The sequence below is a fragment of the Anas platyrhynchos genome, chromosome 1, assembly GCF_047663525.1.
Source record: "Anas platyrhynchos isolate ZD024472 breed Pekin duck chromosome 1, IASCAAS_PekinDuck_T2T, whole genome shotgun sequence".
Lineage (NCBI taxonomy): Eukaryota > Metazoa > Chordata > Aves > Anseriformes > Anatidae > Anas > Anas platyrhynchos.
In genome coordinates, this window is record NC_092587.1 from 52,860,756 (window position 1) to 52,888,606 (window position 27,851).

The 27,851-nt window shown below is 34.4% G+C and overlaps 1 protein-coding gene across 15 annotated transcripts in view; it reads left to right on the forward strand.

Moving 5' to 3' along the window:
* The window catches only part of PPFIA2 (PTPRF interacting protein alpha 2), a 328,207-nt gene that overhangs the window by 256,356 nt on the left and 44,000 nt on the right, over window positions 1–27,851 (forward strand). For 10 of the 15 annotated variants that reach the window (XM_072037122.1, XM_072037130.1, XM_038181210.2 and 7 more), the window contains 11 exons: window positions 3,376–3,597; window positions 5,411–5,557; window positions 7,424–7,558; window positions 15,077–15,163; window positions 15,589–15,672; window positions 16,030–16,161; window positions 17,127–17,189; window positions 18,985–19,076; window positions 23,684–23,819; window positions 24,302–24,522; window positions 27,100–27,337. In XM_072037122.1, the coding sequence (XP_071893223.1) occupies window positions 3,376–3,597; window positions 5,411–5,557; window positions 7,424–7,558; window positions 15,077–15,163; window positions 15,589–15,672; window positions 16,030–16,161; window positions 17,127–17,189; window positions 18,985–19,076; window positions 23,684–23,819; window positions 24,302–24,522; window positions 27,100–27,337 (1,557 nt within the window). The remainder of the gene's footprint in view (window positions 1–3,375; window positions 3,598–5,410; window positions 5,558–7,423; window positions 7,559–15,076; window positions 15,164–15,588; window positions 15,673–16,029; window positions 16,162–17,126; window positions 17,190–18,984; window positions 19,077–23,683; window positions 23,820–24,301; window positions 24,523–27,099; window positions 27,338–27,851) is intronic. The other 5 variants (XM_027451323.3, XM_027451317.3, XM_027451275.3 and 2 more) reach the window with 1 other exon arrangement.

Here is a 27,851-nt window from a genome sequence, read left to right on the forward strand (position 1 = left end):
GAAAGCAAAAAAATGAAATATAGAATATGTGATGCTACTGTTTCTGTGGCACTGTGGTCTAAAGAATTAAATGTGATAGAAACAAATGGAGTATCTTTTATTAGAGAAACAAGCTAGTAAAAAGAAAAAAATGCAAAGTAGTGGCTCATATGAGCTATTTGTCATGTTTCTTTTAAGCAGAAAACTAGCCATTGCTAGATACTTTTATTTCATGATTTTTTTTAATTAAAGAGTCTATTTATCTATAGCTTTTAATGACAGCATTTGATGGACAGAATTGTGAAATTTCTTGATAACTTTATCAGAATGAATCACTTGTAAGACAAATATGGGCACCATTTACAGTCTTCTTTTTCTCTGCAGGAATGTTTTGATCACTTTTGATTATATTTTTTTTTTATGTTACCACCCTGCCTTATAGACTTTCTAAGTCTTTCAGATTACTTTCAGCAATTTCTTTCTTTCCTCTTTGCACTGACTTGATGCTATTTCTTGCATATATTGGGGATTTTGGATAGTGTAAAGATGAGACAGGTAAGAATGTCTGCTTGGAAACATTTTTTGTACATGCTCTTTTGACAAGATTTCCCATAGTATTTCAGATAATAGTTAACAGAGATCTATTTAAAACTTAGACTCCAGCATATAAGCATTCAGTTACTTGTTTGTTTACAAATGTATTGTGATTAATACACAGTATCATCATATGAAAATTCTCTGAGTGCTAAGAAATATTTCAGCACAAAAAATTCAGCCAGATATAAACTAAAGAGAGAGAGAGAGGGAGGGAGGCAGGCAGAGTATGACCATATAAACTGTTAATTAAAACCCTCCTGAGAAGTAGAGGAATAATATCTCAGTTACGTCTTGAATGAATGTTTAATAACTTTCTGCCAGTGACCTTTTTGAGTGATTATTCCATGTTATATATCTATATAGCAGACAAATAAAATAACATGGAGATTAAAAAGTGACAAAATGTCAGTTAAAATCCTAAGGCAAAGTTTTGAAAGTATGCTTCAAAAATCTAAAAACACTATTTTTAATCTGAGCTTTTTATTTTTACTGGGATTTAAAAAAATATAATAATTATATATATATTTTTTTAATCTCAATCGTCCTGAGAAATATTAAAGTGTTGAAACATTTTGTAAAAAACTTTGGGAAATTTTAAGTATCAACCAGTTGTGTATATTAATATAGGAATAATATAAAGCAAAAGTGAACAATGTTTATAATTAAAGCAGCTTATGCAAAGAGCTCATCAAAGAAATATGAGGGAAGTTTATGTGCATAAATCAAAATACATACATGCATAATTGGCAATCATGGAATTTGTCTGTTGGTGAGCAATTAATTCTCATTACATTTTATTTGTGTCCATTAATCTCAGATATTGATTGAACAGAATAAACTTGATCTTTCACTTTTTAATTTATATGAGGGTTAGTTATTAATTCCTTTAGAAACAAATACTTTATTAATGGGGGAAAAAAAAAAATATATATATATATATATATATTTATGCCAGTAAATATTTTCTTCTAGATATTGAAGCTTGCCCTTTCAAAACGATTAGGGTTCATATAACATAGGGTACATGATCATATGCCATTTATGTATTTTTCATATTTGCTAACTCACTTACTAAAATTGCTGCACAAACACACTTAGTGTAAACACACTTGCTGCAATTCATGGAACACTGTAGGGAAAACAAAATACACTAAAATTTGTTCTTCTGTGACAACTGCTAAAATTAATATAAGAGATTAAAGCTATAAAACAGGTTATAATAATCATAGATAAAAAGCTATCTCAAGTTTACACAATCTAATAAAGAATGATGGTTGGAATGTTTTATCCTGAGTATTAAGTTGTTTACATGACTGCTTCATACTAATGGGAATTTGATTCAAGTAGAGTAACTGAAAGCTTTCAATCAACAAAGTGAATGTAAATACATTTTTTCCAATTGCCATTGTCATTTTCCCTGGATTTCTCAAAAGTAGATCAACAATGGTTCAGTAACCAACATAAAATGCCCAGATAATACAATTGACTAGGATACAGAAAGCAATTTTGGAGCTGAATTATTTGATGTAATGAATGCTTATAGGAAAACAATCTTATTCAGTGGTCCACGGAGGGGCAGGTGGTCTTGATCTGGGTTCGTTTTCTAGGTGATTGGGGAAAGAATAATAAAGCCATTAAACAGAGTAACATTCCTTGAATTTGTTAGTTTTCTGCATAAATATATTTTGACAATAATAACACACAAAAGCTAATGAGCGCAAACTTGTTTTCCTCTAGAATCCTTCTAGTCATATTTTATATATGCATTGTTATACACCACACCATCTCAAGGGCAACAAGAACTCTTTAGGACCAATGTTCTTGCATGATGCTCTTTGAGATCAATAACTCAGGTTAAATGACAGCTACAGTGATACATATATACTTTGTTCCTATATTGGATGACATTATTTTAACTGGTAAGATTGCACCCAATCAAGACAAATTATAACCATTTGTAATACTTTGATATATTTTTCCATGTTATATTTTAAAACCAGATAATTTTGGTTGGTCTTCTTATTACTTTTTTGTTTGTTTGTTTGTTTTTTGGAAATGAGAATTAAACTCATGTGAAACCATGGCTTAGCCTATGGTGGTAAAGGTTAACATGACTATCTTTTATAATGAAGAACTGCCAGCAAGTCTTGCTACTGAACACACTTCTTTCCTGGAATCTCTTATGTGTTAGGTAAATCATATTCCTGGAATCAGACTCCAAAGACAGTAAGATGCTCTGGAATTTTTTTTCTTTTATAACTTTATTCATTCAGGCCTTTCAGTAGTTCACAATTTACTTCAGCAGAAATAATTTCTGATGTAGACTTAACCAGTATGTTGACTAAAGTCTCAGAACTTTCTGGTGAATTGAATTGGTGAATTTTTAGTGTTACCTCCTGTCTGCAGTGTGGGCTATTTTACAAATGAAATAGATTATGAATAAGTTTAAATAGTGTGCAAGTTTGGCTGAAATTCATACATGCATTTTGGTGCATTTTAGGAGTAATATTGCTGCAATTTGGATTTGAATAGCCATAATGTCAAACTAAAGCTATTTTTGTATACCACTCTGCTCTTAATGCAAATATTTACACCTCCCTGTATTACATTCTGGAATCCCTTGATTAATTCATATTAATTTTTTGCAGTTTTTCATGAGTACATCTCTCATCTCCAGTGAAAATTATTGTGGTATTTTTCCCTAATTACTTCTGTAACTTTTAATGTAATCTTGATTTTAGGAATTCTTTAGATAGAGTCTATATTAAAAGTTAAATAATGTCACTTCTCTATTAACAGCGCTTATCAAATGGCTCCATAGACTCAAATGATGAAGCCAGTCAAGTTGTTGAACTCCAGGAGCTACTTGAAAAGCAGAACTATGAAATGGCACAAATGAAGGAACGTTTGGCTGCACTGTCTTCCCGGGTGGGAGAGGTAGAGCAAGAAGCAGAAACCGCCAGAAAGGAGCTAATTAAAACAGAAGAAATGAACACTAAATATCAGAGAGATATTAGAGAGGTAAGCAGATCACCACACTCACATCATACGTCTTGATAGTTGTTCTTCAGGTACCGATTCAAGCTGATAGGTATGAGATTGATTCAAGCTCATCAAAAAGTACGAGAAGCAAAGCTGAGCATTAACAAAGGCTCATGTGCATAGGAACCACAATATTTACATTAAAGAGATTTTTAATACTATTTCTTATAAAACTGTATTCCTAAAAGTGGATATATATATGTGAAACTCGCATAGGAAGAAGGCCAACTCTTCTGTGTTTTAGCATTACTAGAGCATATTCTGGCAAGTATATCAATTATTGCCACATTTGTATGTGGAAATTTATTTAACAGAGATGCTGACCATATAAATAATATAAAATACATTTTTTAAAATCTTGGGCCATTATTCATATAATAAATTATAATGTATATTCTTATGGGGCAACTTCATTAGCCAAGTTCCAATATACTACTCCCTTCTCCCAGTGAAACAATCTAAGAAATTTCTCCCTGCTGCATGTAAACATCAGGGAATATCAGTGTATGTCATGGAAATATATTTAGGGTTTCCTTTTCTTTTCTACTCTTAAATTTGTGGTGCTCCCCAGTATTCTCTAGAATATCTTTTCACATAGTCTCAATATGTGTGGATAGTTGGTTTCTTTTTATCTTTTCTTTTTTATCAGTTTTAATATTTTGAAGGTAGATTATTTGTATGTTACACTCCTTTCTACAACATTGGTATTTCATTCATGTGTATGTAAGTGTCTATGTATAAATGCAATGTGTATGTGTAAATGCATATGTATGTGTATATATTTAACCTGATATTTCTAGTTTTCTGGCAGAAATACTCCTTCTGAACTTCTGATACCTGACACAGCCTAAAAACATCTTCACATCTATGTGGTGTCCCTTGTAAAACACTACATCTTGTTTTATAAGATTACAAAAAATATTTTGCACCAGTATGTTTCTCTTTTTCCACAGCCACTCTCTAGAAGGGTCTCAAATCTCTCCAATCTCATTTACTTTCTGACAAATTTTGTTGTTTCCTGCACACCTTGATTGCCACTTGCTGTTGTTGCCATTTTGCTCTTGTATACCATGTTACATTCACTACAGGTTTACTTGTTTTCAACCCTTTTTTTCCTAAGCAAAGTGGCACTAATACATTGCATGTAGAATAATTGCCACATATCAGTGCAAAATCTACCTTGAAAGATTTTTGTAAAGGTGATTTGTAAGATACCCATCTTTATTATTTCATTCTGACACAAAAGATGAAGGGTATGCATCTAGGAAGCTCATTTAATATTGTATTGTAATTGCCATTATTGTAACTCGGATACATTGCTCAATACTTTTTCTTTGTGTTTGTTCTTTCCTTTAGGTAAGAGGGAAAAAATGAACTATGTATGTAATTACTATTTTTATACATTATTTCAGTAATATGCAAATATGCAAAACAATAACCTGGATAATAGTCCATTTTAGGATGAGCTATTTGGATTAATGTATATTTTCATTTTGTTGTACTGGAAAAGCAATCTCTCACTTCACTACCACTGCTTTCATATTGTAATATAACACAACTGAAAACTAGAGAAAAATATACTAAATAAGAGGTTTGCTTGTTTGCTGTACTCAATAGCTACCATTTTAAATATCTTAATTGCAAGAAATCTCAAAAGGAATAATTTCTTCTTTAAACAGAGAAATTGCTGTGCACACCTTACATTACTGTCTACTGGTAGTGTGAGTATTAAACTGGTATAAAATGATGAAGCATTTTAATTGCATGGTTCTTGCTTTTTTTTTCATGTTAGGCAATGGCACAAAAGGAAGATATGGAAGAAAGAATCACTACACTGGAGAAGCGCTACCTCAGTGCACAGAGAGAATCCACCTCAATACACGACATGAATGACAAGCTGGAAAATGAACTTGCAAACAAGGAAGCCATCCTACGTCAGGTGCAGTATCTGCATTAGTTAGTTGCTTTCTTCATAAACAATCAAAATTAACACACACACAAAAAGGAACAGATCTACTGTAGGAGATTTTCACTAGGTTAATCCGATAATTTTTAATTAAGTTAATCTAAAAAAAAAGGTTTTTAACTTAGCACCTCTAAGCTTCATGTCAGCTGCTACAACCGCAAATACCACACCAATGTGTGCATTCAACATTGTGAAATAACTGTGTTTTCTAATATTGTCTTGCATAAATGTGCATTATCATTGTGAAGGATTATCTTTGTTATGTAATGATTCTCTAAATTTATTGTAAAATATATAAGAATAAAAATGGCGTAAGCACAAGAAATTCACTTCTGCAGGAAAAAAAATGCATAAAATAGATTTTAATCATTTCATATGTTGACAGTGGATAGGTAAATTTTTATTATCTATGAATATTGGGGAAGAGCAAATGTGATTATGCAGTTGTCTCTTATGGTTCTTATGGTGCTTTCTTTCTACGGTGAATCTAAAAACTGAAGAGTGAAGTAAACAGAAAACACTTTTATGTTCTGAAGAATGCAAGTTGAACTGAAATCTTATGAAGTTAATACCATTTAAACTGTAAAAGATGAAAATGCTCCTCAGCATCAGTATCCCAGACGTTATTTTTTTCTCAACTGTTGTATCTTCAAACAATGTCAAATGCTGTATGGAAAGTAAGGCATCATAACCTGACAATCTCTTTCTATGATTGTGTACAGATATATTTACACACATACACACACCACTCTGTGTGCATATATGTGTACATGACTACATGTTCAGGAAAATTAAAGTATCAAAACTCTAACTCTCTAGCTTCTACCAGTTTGGTGTGACTAACTTAAGAAGTATCTTCAGCTGTCCAGGGGTGGGGAGCACAGTGGAAGAGCAAAACACCTGCATCTGTCCTTAGTCTTTCTTAATGCTAATGTAAGTCATGCTGTGCTGTGGAGGTCTACCTACTCAAAGCAGTGATCAGTAGAACTAAGCTTTGAATATATGCAAGCAGACTTAAAGTTCATTTGCAACAATGCAATGTGAAAAGCCTACTTCATGCTTTTGAAGGATTAAAAACAATCTCAAATCACAGTGCTTTTTCATTGTGACTTTTATTACTTGGAACGTGAAACAAAGGGGAAAGCAAATACCTAAAAATTCTTAATTGTGGTGTATCTCAGTAGGCCAGAAAATACTGCAGTTATCAAATGCCCTGCTGTTTCTCTTTAATGTTTATCACATTTTACAAAAAGTGATTTTGTTTAATAAGAGACAATTATAGCTTCACAATGAACAATATCACTGCAACCTGGAGGAACTAGAAACCATGTTATTATAATGACTGAATTAGCTGAGCAACAAGTGTCAGTCTTAACATTTCCAATTATATTACCATTTGCTCAGAAAATTCGCTAGGAATTCTACCATTCTGGAATTATATTTATTTCCCATTTTAGTTTGTGCATAAACTTTTTTGTAAGATGGATAAAATGCTTCCATTTAGAAAATTAACATCTTACAGGTACCAATACTTTTATTTTGCTTAGATAAACAACACATTATATTTTTTTTATATTTAATTATGTATTTTTTCAACTTCATAAATGCATTTTTATGATACTTTTTTTCACTGTCATATTATTCTGAAGCCTCAAATCACTCATCATTGGTAAAATTCACAACCTACACAGTTCCATGCTTGAGGTAATACCTTTCCAGTAAGTTCTCCCAGGTTGTGGAATACCTAAACCTATATTGTGAGTTTAAACCATACTTAAGTAACCAAAGGAAATCTTAAGTCTGATTTCAGTTTGTTTGTTTGTTTTAATCTATCTTCAGCTGGAAGACAAAAACAGACAGCTGCAAGAGCGTCTAGAGCTGGCTGAGCAGAAGCTGCAGCAGACAATGAGGAAGGCAGAAACCTTACCTGAAGTGGAGGCTGAACTGGCTCAGAGAATTGCAGCTCTGACTAAGGTACTGCTCTGAGAAATAGGTTCACTTCAGAAGCCGCATTGTTTAATATTGATTTGCATTGTGGTTCCTCACCTCAGGGAGAAAACAAAAGTTGTGTTGAGCTGATTTGAAAGCAGATGTTTCCTGATAAGTATGTGCCACAAGTTCAATATTAACCAGGAGTAGTTTCAATGCCGTATTTTTAATTCTTACCATTTTGATAACAGGTAAAGTAGTTATCTGTTAGGTAGCCTACACTGTACAAAGGAATCGTATGTTTTCAATATATATCACGTATATGCGACAACAATTGGTTTTGTTCCAGTAAGTGCTATAAAACAAATGTTAATGGCAGCTGGGATGATTTGTATATCATAAGTGAAGATGACTTGCAGTACATACTTACAAGACTTGTTTTGAATGATTCTTTGCATTTGCAAAGACAAATGTGAAACTCTGAAGACCTCAAAATGTGTTTTTTGTGATAACAAAAAAGGTAGCTTTCTTTCAGAAAAATAAGAAGGTAAAAATAACTTTTCAGTAACGTGGTTATCATATTTGGCCACTAATATTTTCAGGTGTGCATGTGCTTAATACTGGAGTTCAAATATTACCTGTCATAAGGACATACAATGACAATGTATATATTCTTACTATCTTAGAATCAGACAAAGAAAGTAAAATGCATTTAAGAGACTATTACATACCATTCTGGTTTATCTAAGCTCTCCTTTCTCTATTGCCAAGGAATGTTTCTATCTATTTATATGCCTAGTCATTTTTATATGTAATGGATTTCTTTTTCAAATTTCATTTATAGTAAAGCCTTTAGAGCTGAGCACCTCATTAATAAACCTGATTATAAGTAATTTAGTTGAAACATAGAAGCATAGAAAAGATTATCTTATTTTTTTATTATTTTTATGAAGGCAATTTAATTATTCAGTAATCAAGATTTCGTGCTGTCCACTTTGAAAATTCCCACCCATTTTATGAATGGGTGGGAATCTGAAGGGCAGACCGAAAATGGTGGGGGGGTTAAGGGTGGGGAGGAGGGGGACACAACAACAACAGCAAAAAGAGAGCTACATGAAGTACTAAACAAATACGATTGCACTTTAACAGAAACTCATGTGCACAAAAGAGCAATCCCTTGGCAACTTAACATTTTTTTCAGTTGTTTCTGGTTCAACAAATATTCAGATATTCTAATGCCATTAGTAGTTTAAAAATATTGTTTTTTTATTTTAAGATGTTTTTTCCTGAATAATTTCTCCAGCAATTAGGCACCAGTAAGTATTTTGCAGTCTCAAGCATGTCTTTTCTTTCAACTGCATTTTTCCTTGAACATATACTTTAACATCTATTAATGACAAATATTGTAAGAAGAAATTTCATTTCAGTCATGCAGAATACTCAGGGACTTCCAGTTGTTATCGTGACCATAAAGCTGCAGTATACATCCCTGTTTGTCTTTTTGCATTATTTCATGGGATGCAGTTAAAGGACTGTGAACAGAGATGATGCTCCACCCCATTTCACATTGATGTACATTACCAAAGTTTTTGCCAAGAGAGAAACTCTAATGAGTCTATTCAGCTATAATGCAAGTTCATTCCATCTCTCTCTGATTACATCCCAAAAAAATAAAATAAAATACAAAAATAAAAATTATCTTTTTGGAATACATGCCATGAAGAAAGATGTCAGAATTTGTCCAACAGGCCGTAGAAGTCCATAGTTTATATGTTGTGTATGACATCTTTGCCTACTGTAGAGCTTACTGAAGTGCTGGTCTAGCAGCTTTGAAGCTTGATGTCCAGTAATTTTCATGAATCACAGAAATGTAGCTTGGAACCTGCCACTGCAGCTTAATTAATAGTTTTATATTGGCTAACTGGGATACTGTTATGACATAGCTACTCAAAGAAAGTTGCAAAACCTATCTGAGGAGCTGAATAACGCTAGGTAATTTTGTCTGTGTTGAGGTTTTTTCCAGCGTTAACATTGTTAGTAGTGCCCAAATTAACTGGCTTCAGACTACCTTAAGTCTGTCTACCTGAGCTGTGGTCACTGCAATGCCAACGTATACTAAGTAGAGGAGTCCTCTGAATCAACTAGCTTGTCTTCACTGGGGGGGGGGAAATAAAGAAAAAAAAAATCTGATTCTCCTTTCTTTTGTACTACCTCAATGAAAGTGGCTCCACTGAGATTAATGGGGTTACAATCATGTGAAAGAGGTGAGTTAAGCCTAATATATTTTACATGTTTATTAAAGGAAAATGCTATGGGATAACTGGAAACCTTGACTGCTTCACTCTGGTTAAAATATAAGCCTGGTTATTTACATGTAGACATAAAACAGAACAAACAGGTTCTGGATTTGGGTGTGATATTTTTTTCTCAAGCTTAAAATATGCATGTTACAATTCTGTATTCAATTTATACTTTTCCTCATAATAAACCTGGGTTGGGATTCTGCAGAAGAAGGATGTGGAATGAGATCCTTCTATTGTGTCAGTTTTAAAACTTGAGTGTTTTTTTTTGTTTTTGTTTTTTAATATGGGCTAGTGAATGTCTTTTGCTACTTTTCCATGCCCAAACTAGTTCATAAGGAGTGAACTTCCAAAAGTTTGGACTGTACAGTGAACTCAGATAAGTACTCATAAATTTACCTAAATTATTCAAACCTTTCTTTGGCTTTGTTTTCACTGTGTTCTGCCCATTGGGTGAGCAACTGGAGGGTTAGTCAGCCTGTGGCAAACTAACCTGGAACAGCATGATCCCATGTACTGTGCTGTCCTGCCTGGCCGTCGCACTGGCATTCTGTCTGGTCATGAGAAGTAGCGCAGCTCTCGGCATGTATCCCGAGGTTGAAACTGCCATGACTCATTGAACCACTTTGTACTCACTCCCACAGTATTGGTCTGATTGCCTAACCTGGAGAAGAGGCAGTTGGTGGTAGAAACCACCACCCTCAATTATTAACTAATCCTTTCTTTATCCTGGAAGATGTTTATTTTCCTTAGAAGGGACAGACATTGGAGCATCCAGCATCTTCAGATGGTTAGTTTGTCAAACATGGTTTCTGCTTGCATGTATTTAAGGAGGGGTGTAGTAGAGACAATCAGCATCCACCTACTTCCATTTGGTCACTCCCACCAGCAGTCACTTTCCCCTTGGGCGCTTGTGCTGCAGAGGTACCACGTCACTTCTCTGATCACAAGACAGCAGTCAGCATTTAACTCCATTCTTCCTGTGTGTGGGTCACCAGAAATATCAGTAGTACCTCATAGCTGCATCAGGGAAGCACTGAGATGGAGGAGAGGAAATTGAAGCACCAGTTGTATATACCATAATCATAGTAAAACATATTTAGCATAGTAACACATCGAGTCTATTTTAAAGGTGAAGAAAAATGACATGAAAGTTGAAGACAAGTGGGTCATGATGCTTGTTTTGTGGTGATGCAGGGATCTGGTTTGTATTAAGTAGGCAAAGAGCTGTAATAAATTGAAATGAGAAGGGCTGTAGAGGTAAGGATGAAAAGTGGACAGAGAAGGTCTCCTTCAAGCAGTGGATATGGTTAATAAAAAAAATGCTCTGAGAAAAAGGGAGAAAGATAAGATGATGTATTGGCTGGAGAAGGAAGTTGACTGATCTTTTGGAAATAGAGAAAATCTTGAATTGGGAGGGAAGCCCAAGATAATGCCACATTTACAACTCACTCTCTTCTCAAACCACCCCTCTTCTTGTGTCTCCCCTTCCACAGAAGATTTCCTACTTTTTGGTAGGAGGAAAAAGTGAAAGAAGCAATCTTTCCAGATGTAGAGTGTAGTGAGGAGGTAAAGGAGGGGCAAGAATGTGTGGATATCTAATAACTGAAAGATGGGGTATCAGGAAAAGGGGTGACTTAAGGCAACACATCTTATGTCGTCATTTGTAATAGGCTAAAAGTGAGCCTATAATTAGTAGTTGATAACTTTTTGAGCTGTTGTGGCTCAGTCACCACAATCACCTGTTTTCACCACCAATTGCATAATAGCTCACTTCAATAGTACATTATTTTATCCTTGAATAACTCACTAATTCAAGAGATAGACAAAGGAATATGTGCCATAAGAAGCCAGTAGAAAATATGGAGACAGCAGGTGTTCAAACATCAAGGTCTCAAAATTGTGGAAATTGGCTTGTACCACTAGAAAAGTTGAGATTTGTTCCTGCAGCTCAGCATGAGGAAGAAAAAATTATAGCACCTGTACTATACAGGTGCTTTCTGCATCAGTATGATTGAAATTGGATTTTTTTCAACTAAGGTGCAAAGACCTAGAAAATGTGCAGTGCCAACAGTAACAGATGATGTGAAAGCAACATTTTTTTTGTGGGCGCATTAGCAGCAGGAGCATCAGCAGAGTTTTAACAGGGTTAGAGATCAGTAATACAAGCTGCTTCAGTATTCCCTCAAAGCAAAATTTTCCTGTCTATTACTGGCTTATACTGGCTATTTCTTTGCTATGTCATAGCATATAAAGTGCAAAGTGAGCATTAAGACTCATGCTGGTATTTTATAAGGCTCAGACATTGTTAGTTCTTGTCCATATATTTTTAATCCAAAGATACACAATTTCACTAAACCTATTTATAACTGAATGTGCTGGGTAAATGCTTTAAATGCTAATTGCTGAATACCACATCATGTGTCTTACTAATCCTCCCATACAAAGTACTAGAAAACAGTCATTTATGTCATACTAAAAAAATAATAAATAAATAAATAAATAAATAAAAAAGAGTAGAGTGAGGTTTGCCAGCAAGTAACCAGATAAGTATATTTTAGAAAGTTTAAAACTTAATTGACCTTTATCAAAGCAAGTCAGAAGACATGCAGCTTCTGTTTATGAAATTTGGAGACCACAGTTCTGTCTTGGTTCTTGCTATAGGAACATGACTAACACAAGTGTCTCAGCCTCTGCCTCATACCTAGAACCAGTTGATATTTTTAAAGTAAACTTCTGAGTCTTCAAAAGCTCTTATTCTAATGGGAGTTTTAATATGAAGTAAGGTAACTGTAAGTATCATGCAAAAAGGTATATGTTACTGAATAAAAGGTATATCTTACTGAATTGTTAATGCATCAGGAAGTGATAAAATAAGAAGATTTAGATACACAAATCTTAAGAGAATGTGTTTTTCTTTCAAGAACATTTTCTGTGTACTATGAGAATTGTACATTCAGAAATACAGTTCTGGAAATAATTGTACTTATCCTTTTCCAAGTAATATGGCTAATACCACAATTGTCTTATATATTTAGAAGGCAATTTTCACCTAAGAAATAAGCTATTGCATTGTTTAGACTCAAAATCTTTTTTTTAATTTGAAAAATAAATGTGAATAACATATCTATCTAGACTGGCTTCTAAAGGACAGTTTATGACAGATAGCCCCACATATCAGGAGTCTTAAATGAAATCTAATTTGAACCTAGAGGTTTTAATTTGATTATCTTCATATTGTATAGACCTGAAATTAAATATATAAAAGCAGTCAAGATTAGGTAACATGTTTAAAGTTTTCAGTCAGCTAATGAAGCTTCTAAGTTGTTTAGTTTTGTAGGCTAATACCCTCAAACGCATTTTATATCTCCCTCAGTGAAAGTAGTTTCAAAAGAAGTAGAATTCCTTAAGCCTTCTCCATCATCAACTCAGAGCTTTGATGATTTCAAATCTTCTCCTGGCCTTGCAGAAGTATTAAGGGAAGGCATTTAACCAGAAGTGCAGTCAGGACTCAAAAAGGGGAAAAGTCTGCCTCCTGTGGAGATGAAGTTTGGGCACTTCATGGAAAGGATAACATGACCCGTTTTTTGTATCCTCAGGGACTGAACGTTTTTAGTCCTATCTTCCCATTTATCCAGTTTGGGAAATGAAGTAGCACATTATCACTTCTGTGCTGAAACAAACTAATATGTAAAACTCAAAGATAAGATGAAGAAAATCATAAAGGGATTGTCACTGGTCCGAGTCATAACAAATTGGCAGAGTAGTTTCAGATAATGAGCAAGTCCAGATAAACAGTAGGCCTGGTTCATGATCAGAAACAATAACGACACTTATTAAATGAGCTTAGTTACAAAGTATACTGACTTCCCCTTAAATTTGCAAGTATCTGAGTTTTGTGAATATATGCAATTTAAAGGGAATGTTAGTGATCTTCAAAGTTATGATTTATTATTGTATTTATGAAAAGCAGGATTTTTAAAAGAATGTCTTTGTATCAAAAACTACAGTTTATATAACTCAAGATCATCGTTTTCTATCTGATCTTTTGGTACTGATAATACTACTATGTTTAAGTTATGTATAATTTCAAGTTACAATGTACAGCTGGAATTATGTTGGTATCTATTCTAATTATTCTGACAAATCATCAATAGACTGAAGTCTCTGAAAAAATAGTCTCGCTAAAACATATAGTTGTAGAATTATTTATTGCTAGTATTAAAGTTTGCTTATCTAAAGATGGAGTTCAAAATCTCTTTCTGAGAGGGTAAATTAGAGGGAGTGAAATACTCAGCATTTGACGGTCACAAGCTCACAATTCAATTTCATCAGTAGCACTGCCTATACGCCTTATGCACATTCTTATTTCCATAGCAACAAATCTAGTATAGCATTTCTTTAATTTTTTTTTCATTTCAAATGATAACACAGGCTTGTTTGATATGACAATAACATGAATATTCATGTTCTGCAACATGTTCTGTTGGCCTAATTAAGGTCGACTTCTGTCAGAAGTAGTAATGAATCTTTGGATGGATTACCATTTCTATATTCAGTAATGACTTTTTTCACTCCTATTAATGAATTTTTATTTATAGGTTCTTCTTTTATCTGATGACCTTGATCTTGCAAAGGGATCCACCAGGGTGGATCCTTTCAAAGGGATGAAAACCATATCGTTTATTTGGATAGAAGGGCTTGCATAGCGTATTCTAAAACAGAATACTGAATCTTGGCTTTTTCTCTTTTGACGTTCTTTCTATTTCCTAGAAATTAGGGAATGTATCACATAACATTGCACAGTTCTGTAATTGACCAATCCATTAATTAGTATTTATGCATTGTTTTCATTCCTAGAAAATGATAGAAGAATAATAAAGGACTTTCTGACATTGGCCTCTCAGAGTCCTATTCTGGTGTTTGGTTTGCCATAATTCCAAAAAACATTAGATTAGACAGTATTGCTTTGAATTCACTCTATAGTAATATGTCATCAGCCAGCCATCACTAACCTTGGACTTTCATGTGTAGGTTGATAGCTTTTTAGCATTCCATTATTTTTCAGTTTTTCCATATCAACTGCATCATATCCACCTAGTATCAGTGTAGTTTATTCCACCTAAAAATCTGTCAGTTAAAAGTATTAAATTTTCAGTCACACTTTTTTCTTTTAAGCATTCTGTGCTGTGTTCTGTTCAGTGTCAGTGTCTTTAGTTCTGATTTTTCAATTTTGTCCCTCTCCTTTTCCTTGACTTGTTAGTCTGATCCAACCTCTTCTACCTCATCTGATGATTATCAATATATTATGGAAGCTAAACTACAAGAAATGATCTCCATACGTAGGAAGGTAGTCCTACTGGACTTTACTTTCTATTGCTAAATAGAATCCATTTGATTTGTTTTCATTTTTTTTAACTTATTTTATTATTATTATTTTATTGATAATCAACCATCGTGCAGTTCAGTGCTTCAGGAGCTTACAATTTTACGATGGCAGGTTTGTGTTCAAACCATGCACAGTCTGCATGTTACATTTGGCTGATTTCATTGCTCATAAATAACTCCAATGTTTTGCTGATGCTTGGATGTAACAGGCCTTTGTAGCTGACACATTTCAAGCAATGCTGTTCAGCTGCCTGTTTAAATAGTTTATTTTCTGAAAACTAAGTTTGCAGTTAGTAGTAGCTTGCTTTATGTTTTGTTTAAACTTTACTGAGATAAAGACATGCAAAGTCATTTAAATTACAGAATGAGTCTTTCTATTTTTTACAGGCAGAAGAAAGACATGGAAATATCGAAGAACGTATGAGACACTTAGAAGCTCAGCTTGAAGAGAAGAATCAGGAGCTTCAAAGGGTAAGTATATTGCAGACAACTTCTGTGTGCTTTTCTTCTTTTAATTTGTCAATACAGTAATACTTATGCACTCCAGCACACAAATCGATCTACTGGTAAATGTTTTATTTATAGCAGTGATGGCAGCATCTTCACATTTTATTCAACTGCCTTAATAAACTAGTTTACACCCACTCACAGGTTTCAAAGTATTCTGTTGAAACAAAAATTAATGTGCATTAGTTAATAACTGTAATCAAATTCATGTGGAATTGTTCATGTGTTCAATTACCATAAAATCTTTACTTTTTAATGATACAAGACTATGCTGGTTAATTTTGGACCTTACAAATCTGTCTTTTCTATTCTATGTTAAAGGCAAGGCAAAGAGAAAAAATGAATGAGGAGCATAACAAAAGATTATCAGATACTGTAGACAGACTTTTGACAGAATCCAATGAGCGTCTGCAGCTACACTTAAAAGAAAGAATGGCAGCACTTGAAGAAAAGGTACTGTACAAAGGGCAGAATAAAGTTCATCTCAATAAAGATTTTTCTGTACAAAACATATTCTACTTTTATCAGGATGGAGGTATCATACTAATCTTGTATACAGTAAATATGACTGCAAATAAAGTCTAATTTATACATTCAACTCCTAGTTCATGTATGAGCTCAAGAGCCTTTCCATGACTATTCTAAACTGGACATTCTGGGTATTATGAGTCCCTGTTTTGTCAACAGGGAGCCAGATGAAGAGCTGGTAAATGACAGGCCACAATGCATTACAAGGCAGTGAAAGAAAGGGGATTACAGCCGAGGAATGGCCAGGTCTCAGATGTGCTGTCATTCCTGAATTTTAGCTTGCTGATTTTACCTCACTTCCTCTGTAAAGAATAATATGTTATCACCACAGAAGAAAGAGGAAATGTTATTTACAGATATTTTGAGATGTGCTAGCTCTCTGTGACTTAACAAGCCTGTAAAATTTAAATTGTGAGATCTTTCTATTTAGCCTCCTTAATCCCTCCCTCTTCTACCTTTAGTTTGATCCAAGGAAATCTTTCAGTATCTTTACTTCAGTGTCTTTCACAGGATGTACTTCTGGTTTATATCACGGAAACAAAATGACATAACAAAGCAAGAAATAGGTCTGCCAAAAGAAGAACTGGGCAAAATAGCTGTGTAAGCATGTGACAGTTGCTCAGTTCAAGAAAATGACAAACTTGTTGCTGTTCTTGAAAAAACATGTTCATACATGTTTGGGTAATTTAAGGTGTATTAAATATAATATATATTCAAATTGAAGCTGTAAAGGACTTTAATTTTACAGTCCAGTGAATATGAAAACTCATTTCTTACTTAAATTTGCTATCTTGTGTATAGAGGTTAAATGTATATAGCAATATCTGATATTCAACATTTATCTGATTTTTCTTCTCTTTTGTCTTTATTTTTATTCATTTTGTTTGTAGAATGTTTTGATTCAGGAATCTGAAAGTTTCCGGAAAAATCTGGAAGAATCTTTACATGACAAGGTACTACAAATAATGTGATTTTATCCGTTTTTATCAAAATTATTTTTTTTTTCTTTTGACGTATGGTATATTTACTTATCCAAATATCATGTTAAATCTTCCTGGTATTAAAGATAATTCCTTTAATCACCAAGATATTTACTAGCCAATGAAGGTCCCTAACAAGTCGTCTGAGCTAAGTTTATAGCTGAAATCCTAGCCTTGGGAAGTCAACACTAAAATTCATATTGATTTTACTGTCTCTGTAATTTTTGTTCTATCTGTTTTAATCCTGAAAGAAAAAAAAAAAAAGAAAAAAAAAAAAAAAGAAAAAAAAAAGTCTTGTTTAACAGGAATTGTATAACTGGTTATACTTTCATAGTTAAGAATGTAATTTCTTGTTTTGATGCAATTCTTCTTAACATTTAGCATTGGCATTATGCTAAATATAACTGAAAATGGGCTTTCTTAGTTCATTGCAAATGAACTCCTAATACTGTTTAGTGAATCAGTCAAAGTAATTATAAATATTATTCCAATTCCAAATGTTAAGATTTTGTTTTGAAGTTATACTTGCCTTGAGGGCAGTAGAATACACAAATACAGTATCTGTCTTCACATTCACAGGAGTGTTTTTATAGCATATTAAATCTACTTAAAAGAATCTTAAAAGCATAGCTTCATTTAATACTAAAATAAATACAAAATTCTGTATCTAAAAACAACTACTTTGAGAAAAATAGCAAAAGTAATATCTATTCAAATCATTTGTCATTTTCATCTAGATTCAGATAACTTTGTAGAAGGGCAGAGAAACATTCAAATTAAAGTCCCAAAAAGGATCTTGTGAAATTGGTTGGCTGCTGCAGATTTCTTGTGAATCTAAGCAAGAAATTTGGGACTTATTTTAATGGAATCTAAGCTATAGCAACTCCTCTAGTATGGCTACTAATGTATAGTAATGGTGCTACTCATGGTGTAGTTTGTTCACTGCCATTTGGATTGCTCATTTGTAATTATGCCCCAACAACTGCTCTACTTGCCTGCATTGATGTAGTCTTTCCACTACCATTTGTTTTGTCTTTGCAAATTATAAGAGTGATTTTGATGAGGAACTTCCTGCAGGAAGAGGGGAAGGAAATGCAAAATAGGGGAAGGACTTCTACAAAATAAGACTTGTAGGTGTTATCAACAACAACATTGCCCTTCCTTTATTTTCTGTTGCCACATACTTCCTGTCTTACTACAGATGGCTCAAAGGTTGTAAGGTTATTCAACTGTAGCAAAGTCAGGATCATAATTCACCATCAAGTTACATGACAAAAAAAGACATTTTTAAAGCTGTGTCAAATGAAACACAAATTTCTTCCGCAGAATCTAAACTTGAATTATGAATACCTTTTTTTTTCTCGTTTTCTTTTAACCTGGCAGGCAGCTAAGCACCACACAGCCATCCATTCATTCCACCACTAAGCACCACACAGCCACCACATTCATTCCACCAGTGGGACAGGGGAGAGAACTGGGAAAAAAGTAAAGCTCATGGGTTGACATAAAGCCTGCTTAGTAGGACAGTGTGAACCTGTCCTGTCATCACTTCTAGATAATGGAAAAATGGTAGGGAGACCTGTACAATCTCCTCTTGATGCATATGTCATATTAGCAACAGACTTGAATGAGTTCAGTGCTATTTCTTATTATACTCAGAGTTATATTCAGTGTAATTTATTTTTCTTGTTTAGCCTTGTAAGGTTAATATCTCAGAAAGTTAAAAGTACTTTGGATCACAAGTATATCTTAATTTTCTGATTTCCAGGAAAGACTTGCAGAAGAAATTGAGAAACTGAGATCTGAACTGGATCAAATGAAATTGAGGGCTGGTTCTTTAATTGAACCCACATTGTCAAGGTAATATTTAACGACAAAAGCTTCCTCCCTTTGAATTGAAAGAGAACACAGACATAAGTGTCAAGCTTTTACAACAAGAGTGCATTCAGACTACATATAATCATGTATTTCTTTAAAAATATTGGATCTGTGGAATGATTATTGCTGTAGCTTTTCACTTTTTTCTTAGGTAACTGGGGCTTTATAGCAATGAGAATGCACTGAAATATTACTCTGATTAAGGAAAGTCTTTGAAATTATGGAATGTTTTTAAAAACATAGCCAAATACCCGTTTTCTCTCAGGATTCTGTAATAACAAAGTTGTAACCATCATTGTTAATACTAAAGCTGCTCAGTATATTTAAGACCATATTTAATTTTTTTTGTTATTATTATTAGCAAGAAGTAGCACAGATTTGCCTAATGTATAGGAAAAGATCACAAAACTTGAACTAAATATTAAGGCAATATTCAGAGTGTTCTGACAGTAAGAGTGTTCTGACAGGGCATTGAACATTGTCTCTCTGGTGGAAAGCAATATGGGAACAACAGTGAGATATGTACTGTAGAAACTGGACTAACAGCTGAAATGAATTTATTATTCTAGAAAGGCAGCCCTTCTTGCCTAAATGTATGCCTAAACCTCAACTTGTTTTATCATTTGGAATAATATTTTTCACAAAATCATAGAATATCCTGAGTTGGAAAGAACCACAAGGATCATCAAGTCCAGCTCCTGGCTCCACACATTTGGAGTAGTGTTTCACTTCTAATACACTTCCCCCTCTCTGGAACAGGGAAGTTTCAGCATTAAGTACTTATCCTTCTCAGTCCATATTCATTTCTGTATTTGTAGGAGTTTGTTCTTTCAGAAGAATAATAATGAAGCTGGGCAGCAGATAAATATCTGCTGCCAGAGATGAACCTGTGTTGTTTCTTATTATCTACCAACTTCCTACAGAAGTACGAAGTATTTATATACTTCTGTACATACTAAGTATGTTATCAAAGCAAAGTTCTATTACAGCAAATATTGTACAAACTTAGAAAAGACTCATTGCCCTAATAGGTTTACAACATCAGAGGGGAGAGACATACAGATAGATTTAAAACAAAATGAATCAAAAGATTATTGCCTGGCAATGTAGATAAAGATTTTAAGACATTTTTAGCCCAAGCCCAATTGTTATCAAGATTTCTTATTAGTATAGCAACAAAAACAAGTTGTAAGGAATTCTTTAAAAGGTAATTTCCTCCTCCCCTCCCCACTCTCCCTACCCCCAGACCCCCAATATTATGGAATCCCCACAATAGGAAGCCTAAGGGAAGGTAGACTGATAGCTGCCCAAACAGAACATTTATGACAACAGTATGAACTCAGATGCGTGCTCTACCCAAAACTAAAGTTCTAAAACAAGTTCACTGTCCATGAAATTTTAACATCTCTGGTTTGATTTCTGTGACACATGCTCACATTTCAGGTATTCCGGTGCCAGATATTTTATTCATTTGTTTTCTTGCAGTATTTATAAAAAACAAATGGTGTTAGCCCTTGAAATCCATCCATTATTATTTTAGCTTTGTGAAAATATTTATAATACCAGGCAGTAAGTTAAGTTTCTCCATGTGCTCTGTCAAAGTTCCTTTATTTGGCTATAAAGTAACCCATTTCAGGGCAAAGGGGTCGCTATTTGGTGTTTCTGAAGAGATAGCTAATCATGTTTGTTGTTGCTTGCTCTGATGTGGAGGGCTTCCTACTAAAAAATGTAGTCCTCTGTATGTTTCTGCAGGTGCATGGAGTCCCTGTAGCTGCTAGAGGTTTTCATGTTTTTCCACTATCTTCACATATCAATTTATCAATTATCATTTACCATTTATCAATTAATAGTACCACAGTTGTAACATTGGTTTATTATTTTTTTTAATTAAAATGGTGTGTGAAATTTGAGATGAATGCTACAAAGTGCCAATATTTTTTAATTCAAAGTAAGTTCTTCTTAAGGAAAAGTAAATCTCTCTTCTTAGAAACAGATACAGAACTAGAGACCAGGGAAACAGTCTGCTCTTTTCAGCAGAGATATATGTGCTTTTGTGAATGATTTCCTTCATTTAGCTTTTCTTATGTCCAAGATTAAAGCTATCACTTTCTTCAACATCTTTCCCAAGTGAGAAAATTGTTTTAAGAACAAAACTTATTTTGTTTCCCAAAACTTATTATTAACATTGCTGTGAACCTTGTAAGTTGTAAATATTTTCCCAAGTTTAAAAAAATAAATAAATAATTTAAGTAGAACATGAAACTAATTTTATGCTCTTATAGTGAAATGTCAAGCTTATTTAAGGAGTCACTATAAACAAATGTGATTGGTTTAGTACAGTATTTGTTACACTTCACTTTTCTACTATGAGCATACTATTCATATATTTTTATGTGGAGATTGGTTATATGTTAAGAGCTAGAAATTTGACAGGTCTCCACTGCTATGGTTGAATGCTTAAATGGTGTACACATCCTTGGCTCTTCCGCATCTTCTATGCAGCCCGTAGTCAGGTTGTTTCTAATAGCACCAAGTAGGGAATTTTTACTGCTGCTATTTTATCAAGGACAGAAAGGCCAGTGACCACTATCTTCAGAAAAGAAAAGATATGCTGACATCATCGAGTATATGTCTCACCACAACATCCCAAGACTTAACAGGACTACAGGAAAAATTTGGGGTCAACTATCATTATTCCAGAATATTTCTGAAGAATGGGCTATTCTTCTTGTTGGAGACAGAGCTTCTGTTTTCAAAACCATAGTCATGTCTTGAATATATTTTTATGGAAAATGTCTTGGTACTCGTTCTTAGGTTGCATCCCTCATACCAGTTAAATTTCTCAAAAGTATCATCAAATAAACATAAATCATTCATAAACTATGCTATGTATCACAGGGCAGTTCACTAATATTTTTATTTTCTAATATTTTTATAATGCTGAACTGTAAGAATGTGTTATAGATAAACTCACTCTTGAACATGTATCTTTCTTACAGTAACCTCAAGCATCTTTATTCAGGGAAGTAGTAGAAGAAAAGTGTACAGGACAATATATTCAGCAGCCAGTTCTGCTAATTGTCTTGTCCTAAATTCTGCTTGTTTTCTACCTTAATTTTCTAGTAAGATCTTATAGTTTCCTTATTATAAGATTTCAACTTCTCACGTTTTTGTTTTGATTTTTGTGATATGTTTTTGTCATTTATTCTCTGATACATAGAATCATAGAATGGTTTAAATTGGAAGGGACATTAAAGATTATATAATTCCTGCCATGGGCAGGGACACTTTCAACTATACCAGGTTGCTCAAAGCCCCATCCGACCTCTCCTTGAACGCTTCCATGGATGAGGCATCCACAACTTCTCTGGGCAACCAGAGCCTCACCACCCTTATAGTGAAGAATTTATTCCTTATATCTAATATGAATATAGCCTCTTTTAGTTTAAAACCTCTACCCCTTGTCCTATCATTACACTTCCTAACAAAGAGTCCCTCTCCAGCTTTCCTGTAGGCCACCTTTAGGTACTGGAAGGCAGCTATAAGGTCTCCCTGGAGCCTTCTCTTCTCCAGATTGAATGACCCCAACTCTCTCAGCCTCTCTTCACAGGAGTGGTGCTCCAGCCCTTTGATCATCTTTGTGACCTCTTCTGGGCCCACTCTAACAGATCCTTCTTATATTGGGGACCCTAGAGCTGAATGCAGTACTGCAGATGGGGATCTCACAAGAGCAGACTAGAGGGGGACAATCACCTCCCTTGACCGCACTCTTTTTGATGAAGCCCAAGATAAGGTTGGCTTTCTGGGCTGCAAGTGCATGTTGCTGACTCAAGTTGAGCTTTTCATTCACCGGTGCCCCCAGGTCATCCTCCTTAGGGCTGCTCCCAACCCATTCTCCACCCAACCTCTATCTGTGCTTGGGATTATCCCAACCCAGGTGTAGGACCTTGCACTTTGCCTTATTGAACTTCAAGAGGTTTGTGTGGACCCACTTCTCAAGCCCTTCCAGGACCCTCTGCATCCCTTCCTTCCAGCATGTTGACCACACCACACAGTTTGATGTTGTCAGCAAACTTGCTGTGGGTGAACTCAGTCCCATCGTCCGTGTCACCAACAAAGATATTAACCAGTGCTGGTCCAGTACCAACCCCTGAAGAACGCTACCTGTCACTGGTTTCCACTTGGATATTGAGCTGTTGACCACAGCTCTTTGAGGGTGACTATCCAGCCAATTCCTTACCCACTGAGTGGTCCATCCATCAAATCCATGTCTCTTCAATTTAGAGACAAGGATGTCATGCAGAACAGTATCAAAGACTTTGCACAAGTCCAGGTATTTGATGTCAGTTGCTCTTCACTTATCCATCAATGCTGTAATCCCATTGTAGAAGGCCAAGAAATTTTTCAGGCCACCGAATTTGTCAGACAATAATAATATAATCCACATAGTAATATAACTCACATAACTTGTTTATTAAAAATATCCGTGTTCCTCGATTGGTCATTGGATTGTTGTTTTTGTTATTATTACTACCACTATTATTACTGTATTTAGTCACTCAGTCTATTTCTTTGACTCTTTTTTTCAGGCCTCACCTTGACTCATCAACAGAGTTGAGGTATTCTGTGGGCTCACTGGTTGATAGCCAGTCTGACTATCGGTCAACTAAAGTGATAAGGCGACCTAGGAGGGGACGGATGGGAGTACGCAGAGATGAACCAAAGGTTAATCCCCAATTTCTTTTCATATATTTCCTAATAAGAGCATGTTTTTCAAGTTAATAAGCTTTTGGTTTGTGTATTTCCAGAATAAATAAATGAATACTTACATATATGCACCAAGTTTTTTGGTGTTTTGTTTTTTTAAATGTTTATATACTCAGATATGAGTATTGTACTAAAATGAAGGCAGAAAACATTGAAAATCAGACATCAGAGTTCAAACATGCTTGATTATCTGTCTTTTCTTGATATCTTCATAATTTTTCATAAGAATTAACTTTACACAGCATTAGAAATTGTGTGAAAATACTTTACATCCTCTGCAATGCCAAATGCCTTCTTGCTGTAATACTGCAAGTATTAACAGAGAATTAATCATTGAATAAGTATTCTTAAACGTTAGTTGCTTTCCTTTCCCATTTTATAATTCAGCTTTGCAATTGTTTTCCATGGAATAAGCCATATATATCCTAATTCTTGGTTAGGTAAAATCACTTGGAGATCATGAGTGGAATAGGACACAGCAGATTGGCGTTTTGAGCAGCCATCCATTTGAAAGTGACACTGAAATGTCTGACATTGATGATGATGATAGAGAAACACTTTTCAGCTCCATGGACCTCCTGTCACCAAGTGGCCATTCCGATGCCCAGACTCTGGCCATGATGCTTCAGGAACAGTTAGATGCAATCAATAAAGAAATCAGGTATGTAACCTTGAACCAGCTGTGGTGGTGTTCTTCTTTACAGCTTTAAGGTCTCTTCAGTGCACAAGTTCAGATACCATTCATAATGATTAGGGGGCCACTTGTACATTTCAAGGATTGATAATGTGTCTGCTTTTCCTATGAGAGTGTTTGTTGTGTGAAGGTAATATCGTTTTCTTCAATTCCCAACCGCACAAAAAAAAATGTTTACTTTCAAAAAATGTTTCATATAGAGAACTGCTTGGCAATTGAAAAGAAATACAATAATAATAACACATGGCACATTTGACAAATCTCCCTCCATTGTCCTCTTTTCATGTTTTTGTTTTTGTTTTTTACCCTGTTCTGCATAACTCTACCTGCTCACTAATGACCTCCTATCTGAAATACTTTGCTTCGGTGCTGTTCATGGTTTCTTCTGGTGATCATTCCTATGTTACATCTAATAGAAGCCATGTTTCCAAGACATGGTTTTGATTTTGTACGGAACCACAGAATGTGATTTATTTTTTTGCATGCTCCAAGGTTGACTTATAAGTCTTGGAAATGGGCAGTGAAATGAATATGTCTTGCTAAATTCTGTGCAAATGTAACGGAGTGATAGAGAATCCAAACTACTTTAATAAAGTAGTTTTTATAAATGAAACTATGTTTTAAGCTGAAAACATTCTTACGTGTTTTTCATGTGTAAGATAACCTTTAAAAAGCTGGTATGTCAAAAGCATCCTCTCATTTCTGTAGAAGGAGATGATGATGTTACTAAATGTATTAGTCACTTTCAGGTAATTTTATAGACAGAAAAAGTATGTTTAGAAATATAATCAAAACCAGATTACCTTCTACCAGATCTCGAACTTTCTTTGAGCAAGGTATCTTTAAAGACAGAACTCTACTGAAATTTGTGGAATTTGAATAACTTTTGCATTCCAAGGGAGACTTTTTGTTATAGATCTACAGCTTTCAGTTTTCACTACTCCCAGAATTTCTTCATTCAGATGGGATTTTATCCCATCCTTCATTGCACCTATCAAGAAAGAAATGTAGAGAGAAATTTTGTTGTTGGGAGGCTAAGTCTCATTAAAACAGTGTATTTAGAGCACGTGTACAAGAGAACTTTATCCATAGTTTTTATTATTACAAAGTCAGCGCTGTGACCAATTCAGGAAGCTGTAGATTCAACAAATACATGTATATAAGTTTTAAAGATATTAACATGTTAAAAATTTAACAAGTACTTAGCAACATGGTCTAGTGTGTGGTGTCCCTGCCTATGGCAGGGGGATTGGAACTAGATACCTTTGAGGTCCCTTCCAGCCCAAACCATTCTGTGATTCTAATTACATAATACTATAAAATATTTTGACAAAGAATTGTACATAAAGGTAACATAGATATTATTTGTGCCATCTTGAGTCAGATCGTTGTTTTATTAAACAGAGGATCTTGACTTAGATGGTAGGTACAGTTTTATGTGATGAAAGGAAGAAAAAGGGAGAAAAGGAAGAAAAAGGCTATATGTCACATATAGCCTTTTTTGCTGGAGGTTGTGAGAGAAGTTTATTTCCCCTACTGATAAGCATATACTGGTATATAGGCTTTTATTACCATAACTAAAAAAGCAAGCCTGCTTCACGGATTCAACATCTCCAGGCTTCATATTTTGTCATTTTACTTAGATCTCTCATCCTTTTCCCTCCTATTTGCAAAAATAGATTCCTTCTAATGTGGGTTTATGAGCAAAGAACATCTAAGCAACGCTAAAGAATCCAGTGGAAAGATCCTGTTGAAGCTTTGTATGTCAAAGAAACTGGTATTTATCGCCAATAAGAGTTGTTATAACAAAAATCACTTAAAAACATAATACTTTAGAAACTTTCATTTTTCATCATAGGGATGAAACATAAATTATTTTGCATGTTTTCTTGTTGGTTTTTTTTTTGTTTGTTTGTTTGTTTTTAATGTGGATTATCCTAGCAATTCCCTTGGCCCAAAGGCCCAATTTCATTTGACTTTGAATTTGTGTTTATGCTTTAGCAACAGAAAATCAGATGAAACCAACTTAAGAGTGGAATTAGTTTTCTATGGTAAATCAGATTGTTAACTCCCCCTCTCCTGCACTTTCTCATTTGCAAAGAAACTAGTCTTTCTGACATGTCATACATCGAGTGTTATTGTTGGGCACATTCTTTCAATTGTTTTTGAGGGTAGAGGAATTAAGAAAAAGGATTTTGTAATTCTGGTGATTAAAAACACCCTTTTCAATATTATTTTGGGATTGATCTATGAAACTCATGTTTGATTTGTTGTTTTTTTTTCTTTTGGATCTGCTTTGAAACAAAGTATTTTTTAGGTTTAGTTTTGGGGTATGCAGAAACACAAGAAGAAATTGTAATGAGAAATTAAAACACAGTAGTGGGCATATATAACCTCTGTTGTACGTATATATTGAATGTGAGTCTCTGTGCATATGTGAGACAATGATAAGTACCAAGGAAGAAAAATTTGCTTTCAGAATCGGAGAATGCCTTTAGAGTAGTAATTCTAACTAAGTTGAACCATGTTCTTTTATTTCATAAGGTTAATCCAAGAAGAAAAAGAGTCAACAGAACTGCGTGCCGAAGAGATAGAGAATAGAGTGGCCAGCGTGAGCTTGGAAGGCTTAAACCTAGCCAGAGTCCACCAAGGTACATCCATTACTGGCTCAGTGACGGCATCATCACTTGCGAGCTCATCTCCTCCCAGTGGACACTCAACTCCTAAACTCACACCTCGCAGTCCAGCAAGGGAGATGGACAGAATGGGGGTAATGACACTGGTAAGAACCTCTGTGATGCCCATTTTAGGTGTGATGTTTCTAGCATCATCTTTTCACTGATGGCTCATCTCTCTAATTCTATATTAGCCTCTCTGTCATATGAATAGGTAGTAAATTCCTTAGAATATGGACATCTGTGATTTTTATTTTTTTTTGCTATCGTGTTTTCTGAGCACTACGTGATTCACCAGGGACATCCTAATCTGAGGATCAAGGGCATTCAGCACAAAGGCAGTGGAAATAATAAGAAACAGAACAGATCATTAGAAATACTGTAATTCATTTATATGTGGAAAATGTTTTGTAATGAAAAGCTCTGAAGTGATGTAGTTATTACACAGTGGGGTTATTAGCAAGTTTAAACCTCCCAGAAATGTGTAGCAGGCATTAAAACCTCATCATACTTGTACCAGTTTGTATGTATTCTTCATGACAGTATATTAAGCACATGAAATAGGTGCTTCTTTTTTTCCAGTAATTCATTTAACTGGTATATTTCAACATTACCAATAGT